The following is a 6,000-nucleotide window of genomic DNA, read 5'->3' on the forward strand; positions in this document are numbered from 1 at the left end:
ATAACAGAGAAAGACTCGGAGAAAAAAAATAATGCAATTGTATAAGGGAATTATATTATTAATAACTCAAACACATATATTTATAGATAAATTTCTAATTAGACTTCAAGTCAAATTCAAATTCAAATAACAAAGGGATAACTAATTCCTAAGTCTAAGCCACATAGAACTCTAATAATTTAAAACTACTACTCCCTCCGTCCCATTTTATGTGTCGCCATTTCCTTTTTGGTCTGTCCAAAAAAGAATGTCACCTTTCTTTATTTGGTAACTAGTTAATAACTTTATTCCCATTTTATCTTTAGTAATGTCACCTTTCCTTATTTGGTAACTATTTAATAACATCATTCCCATTTTATCTTTAGTGGGTCCCACTTATTAAGAAAAGACAACTAAAGTAAACATTAAAATAACTTTAAGAAGGACAATTTTGTAAACTTTACAAAGTTATCACTTATTTCTTAAACTCCGTGCCGGGTCAAATGGCGACACAAAATGGAATGGAGGTAGTAATAGTTATCTACTTCTACTTTATTTTGTGAGATATATCTTCAACAATAGCCTCTTCAGCCCCAAGTCTAGTCACCATGGTATGAGGAACAGTAGGTAATGGAGGATCTGGAAGAGTGGTATTTTTGAACTTGGTGTGGTTAGGATACTTGGGGATAACGTCAGTGTTAACAACTGATTCCTTATTTTCAGCAGCAGCATCAACTCTAGTCATACCAAAGTTGTTACCTTCAATGCATTTTCATTTGGTGTATAAGGCTTTTGGGGAAGTGGAGGGAATTCATTGGATTTGTTAGGTTTAGGCTGTTTAGGATTGGCATTATGGTCAAGAGGCAAAGTCTGTTTTTGAGCCTTATGTTGCACAGTTCTACCAGCATTAGTCTTGTGCTTATCAACTGTATGCAGGGAAGAGTTAGAATCACCGGCAGGAGCTTTTGGATTAGCAATATTGGCTTGCCTGGAATCGTGAAAAGTGTCATGTCCCTCAAGAACCCTAGTTTCCAGATTCAATTGGCTATGCTAATAATTTGATTGTGGGTTTTTGACCCTTCAAGCTTCCCCTGATCATGATGTTGCTGAGTGCATTGAGAATTTGGCAATTCGTCCATCAGAATGATCCCTCATTTGATTTGGTGGATTAGGGCTAGAAACTCGAGAATTCGTGTTCGTTTCAATAGTTTGCGAAGAAATTGGGGCTTTCACGAGAGGATCCTTAGGAATAACCAGCAGAATCAATTGGGACTGAATTTGCCCCAAAACTCCAGCATTAACAGTATCACCGGAGCATTGTCCGTTGTCCATGCAAACACCTTCAACACCCGTGAAATGATTCTCCTGCAAATTGTGGTGCATCGCAGTTGCTTGATCGTTGCCCATTTGAGAAGTCAATTGGAAGTATAGAATCATCTCTATGGCTTTGAATTATAGGAATTCGTCTGGAATTTACTTGAGAAATAAAGTTGTGAACCCATCTCCGCTGTTCCATTGAAATCACCCTAGGTATGTGTGACGATTGTACAGAGAGAGAGGGCAAAACCTTGCCTGATTCCAAAGGGGGTAGGTGCACACCACCAGTAGTGGTGTGGTGTGGCAATTCCGGTGGCCAGCGTAGGGTTGCTGGTGGTGCAAAGGCCATTCCGGCAGTAGTTATGGCGGTTACTCCTAACGAGAAATTTGTTTGGTGGTTACTCCTAGAGAGAGGAATTTCTTCACAACTTTCTTTTAAGACTCTAGTTGCTTGTTTTGGAGGATGAGAATTTAACTTTGGTACGTGGAGATTAATAAAATGTTTTTTTTTTCATCAAAAGAAAAACCTTAACTCAAAAAAATAAATAAATCACAGTGCTTATATAGGAAAAATTTCATCCATTCTCATCTTGAACTAAACCATAACTCCTCTAGACCTAGTAGGGCCGGCTCAATACACTGTCTGTTATAATTCAGAATTGCAAACATGAGTTGAGTGGGTTTGGAGGTGCTTATTAACTTCTTTAAGGAACTGGTATCTAATGGCTCTATACTGCAAGATGCATATACAAATGTACTTTACAGATATGATTGATTCATTAAGCATGTCTCATCATTCTCCCAATTCTGTAACTTTGAATCTTAATGCTGCGTAAAGTGAGAATAATGACAGTAGAATCATTATTCTGCAGGTTTTTTATTTGTTTGATAAGGGTATTCTGCAGGTTCTTTTAATAGATGCCATGTATCTCATTTTGGCCTTATTTTAGATTTTCTGGCTTCTTGTGATTAGCCACTTCGTTAGCTTCCTCGTACTCCAGACTCCATTTTTATTATGGACGCGTGGATGTAATAATGTCTTTAATTCAGTGGTGATTAGGTCATTAATTAATAATGATAGGCCTTCTTTTAGATTTCTGGCTTCTTGTAGCCACTTCTCTATTAGCTTCCTCATATTCCAGACTCCATTTTTATTATGGATGCGTGGATTTATTAATGTAATTAATTCAGTGGTGATTAGATCATTAATTAATAATGATAATGCTTTGTAAACCCATTCTTATTTTTATCCAGTTTTCCAGATATTAATCGGTGTAATTCAGATAGTTGCTATTAATAACTTTTAATTTTCATCTCTTTCAACTACTTGCTTCCTCTGGTGGTGCAGGATTGATGATGGTTTCCCAGTCGTAACCTTTCAGTTTGCTGATTCTCTGTCTTTGAAAGTTTATCCGCACGATTATCTTTTCCAAGTTAGCGTAAGTAATCTGACTTTGCTGAATTTCTCCAACTCATTCTTTATTTAGTCAGATTAGATTTCTAGTTTACCCAAACCCCTTTCTTTCCCCTGTTACCATGTATTGTATTGTTTGACTGCCATGGCAATTACTTGGTTTCTCAAGTCATTATCTGCCATAGCCTGTTGTTGTCTTCACGAATTTCTGCAATAAGTGATCGATCTTCGATGTTTTCTTATCTTAGGTTTGTTGATGAACTGTTTCTCTGTCATTTCTATTTTCTCTCATTTGCCTTGGTGATTTTTGTACAATGTTGTTGGCATTGGAAATGCTGGCGTGAATTTGTCCAACTTCAATGATTTTTTACCATCATATTCGTTCAGTTGTCATAAATTATGCGTAGTCCAGTCCAATGCAAACAACAGGGTACTAAAAGATGGGTCGATTTGATATGCATGGCAGAGGGGAGGGGAAAGCAACTGGATGCACTTTCTTTGTAGTTTGGTTTATATGACTTACAAACCCCTTTGTTTTGAATATCTTCACTGGGTTCAATTCTGCAGGACAACGAGTGGTGTATTGGTTGGCAGGACAGCGGAATGCAGACAAAGGATGGAAAGGAAATAACTTTGTTAGGAGGTAATTTTTTGACCAGTAACCACGTATAAAAGTAAATCAGCTTACTCTCCAAATAAAAGAAGAATTAATCAGTTTGATGGTGAACTGCATTTCAGAATTATAACTAATTTAGGTCAACTAGTGTCAATTTTTCATTCAATGTTATATTCGGAAGTGTGAGTACCAAGACAGTTTTGTGGCATTTGATCTTAAGCTAGCTGCCATCCTAAGAAACTACAGATGGCATAAATGGACGCAGAAGCTTCAGACAGCTGACTCTGCTACTTCATGATTGAGATAGAGGTGATTGATTAGTTTGTTGATATTTTGATGCAGATCTTGTTTTATCCAATAAGCTCGTTCTTTATGATCTTGAAAACCAGAGTATTGGCTGGACTGACTATAACTGTGAGTATAGCCTTACCATTTAATGTAAGGATTTAATAGTTAATCTATTTCTGCAGTCAGTTGAGTAGAACTTGTTCTCCATATTGAAATAGTACCAATTGTTCTCTTCTTCAGACTTGGGATAATCACGTCTATGCATGTGATGACTTTTATGTTTTTGACCTTTGAATTAGCTCTGGGTTCTTTATGAAGCCTTGTTAGGGGAACTTTTTGAGTGACACATTAAGTTGATGGAATCAAATGAAGTGAGCCTCCAGAAATAATTGAACCTAAGATAGTCAGCCGTTGTCTTGGAGAAAATTGAAGATATGGATCAATTCAACTATTAAATGCCGTTTTGTCAAAGGAAAAACTTGAAGTATAAATTCTTAGCAACACTTCCAAAAAACTCCTCTTAGCCTTTTTATGTCGTGATCTTTTAGACTCATGTTACCTTGGCTTACACTTGTGTACTGTGAATATCAGTAGTTAGAAAGCCAAAAAAGAGGGAACTTAATTATGTTATTAGGCGGAACTCTTTTACGTAATTTTATGGAACTGACCACATCATTTCCCTTAAGAACATGACATTGATAATCGTTTCCCTAGAGGCTGTGGTATTTCCAAAGATAACATTTTGATTTAAAACAAATGTGGTGATTGATGAATCGAATGCCATTCTGATTTGAACAAAATAATTGTTTTCTGCTTATTCATATGCTATTTCAACTTTGGTCTATCTTTTGTTGGACCATGCACCTTTTCCTTTTAAAATGTTTGATCCTGCACATAAACCTTCACTCTTAGTTAATATGTTTATCCAATAGCCAAGACATTTTGATTTTAACAGAGTGCATTTTTTTTTTTAAATTATAGATAATCTTTATTGAATTTTCTTGAGTCGTTACTCGTTATGAAGTAAAATTTAGAGAGAGGAGAGGAACAGATGAGCATAATTCTTCAAACAGAGATCAGGCTTGGAGAGGAGGAAGGGGCATGCCGGAGCGGAAGTGTTGTTTGGGTGATGAGGGTTAAAGGGACGGTAGAGTAGGAGTAAGGGGAGACATGATTTCTGTCTTTTCAATTTGGTGAACTCTACAAGGCGCATTTTGAAAATATAGTAAGTAGGAAAAAGTAGAACATCAATTACAATAATGATGGGAAGAGATTAAAATCAGTAACATATTTAACATATGCAGCCCTCAATCTTGTTTAAGGTGGTTTATTTTGTCTGATATGGACATTTAGTGCGATAGAAGTGGTTCAAAGGTGTGATTTACATTTTTGAAGAGAATTAAAACTTTTTCTTGAAAGTGTTTTTTTTCCTTAAAATTTCAGGCTCTTCGAGCATCAAAGTCAGAGATGGAACTTCTGGAAAAGTGTATACTGTGGGTTCTCACAATATTTCATCAGCTTCTACGTTGAATTCAAGAATGTTTTTTACGTTCTTCGTATTAGTAATCTCCATCCTATGCAATTTGTTGAAGTGAGATACCAGAAAAAAATAAACTGTACAGGGAGTCCTTGTTGTACCATAACATTCCGCGATTTGATGATTCTTTGGAATTACAAGCCCTCTTCTTCTTATTCCTTCAACATGATTCTTGACATTTACACGGATACAAACAACACTGGTTTGGTGAAACTGAAGTTCTGCAGTTTCTCTCCTGTTCTAGCACACATACGGACCGTCCGTCCTCATAGATGCTGTTGGTCTAAGTATTTCTTTTCTTATTCTGTTTCATTTTATTTCCCTGCCTGTTCTCTTCGGCCATGAGATAGAAGATGCTGATAGTGAAGGGATGCAAGCAAATGCTTGGTAGAATAGTTATTTTTTCTTTCTTGATGTTATTCATGAGTTTATTTCAGTATTAATGTAGATTAATTCCCCCTTTGTTTTGGTGAGAATGCCATGTTGTATTTTTAATTTATGAGTGATAAGAACTGTTTGTTTCAGCTCAGGCTGCATTTCCTAATTTATGAATGATACACCGGATTTGTTTGTATGTGTTATATATCCCTCTGTTTCATTTTGTGTCTTAGTTTGACAGGGAGTTTAGGAATGTAAAAGGTTGCATGTGTTCTTAAACATAGCCTGCTTTCTTACGGGTACATGTGTTCTTTATACATAGTCCTGTAAGAATGTGAATACCTATTTCTTAATCAGACTAAAAAGAATTGTAAAAACACAAATCAAAGGGAGTAATAATTGTTGCCTCCTTCAGAGTTGAGAGTTGACTCCATTTATAGCATACTACTGTAATTTGGCCCGAGCTTACAT

General features: G+C 36.1%; 1 protein-coding gene across 3 annotated transcripts in view; it reads left to right on the plus strand.

Moving 5' to 3' along the window:
* Nucleotides 1-5,725, plus strand: part of LOC107856698 (aspartic proteinase 36) — a 28,655-nt gene extending 22,930 nt beyond the window's left edge. For 2 of the 3 annotated variants that reach the window (XM_016701676.2, XM_016701678.2), the window contains 4 exons: nucleotides 2,645-2,735; nucleotides 3,278-3,353; nucleotides 3,669-3,740; nucleotides 5,058-5,725. In XM_016701676.2, the coding sequence (XP_016557162.1) occupies nucleotides 2,645-2,735; nucleotides 3,278-3,353; nucleotides 3,669-3,740; nucleotides 5,058-5,209 (391 nt within the window). In that variant the 3' untranslated portion in view covers nucleotides 5,210-5,725. The remainder of the gene's footprint in view (nucleotides 1-2,644; nucleotides 2,736-3,277; nucleotides 3,354-3,668; nucleotides 3,741-5,057) is intronic. The other variant, XM_047400390.1, reaches the window with a different exon arrangement.
* The last annotated feature ends 275 nt before the right edge of the window (nucleotides 5,726-6,000 follow it).

Source organism: Capsicum annuum, chromosome 12, assembly GCF_002878395.1.
Source record: "Capsicum annuum cultivar UCD-10X-F1 chromosome 12, UCD10Xv1.1, whole genome shotgun sequence".
In the NCBI taxonomy this organism is placed as follows: Eukaryota; Viridiplantae; Streptophyta; class Magnoliopsida; order Solanales; family Solanaceae; genus Capsicum; species Capsicum annuum.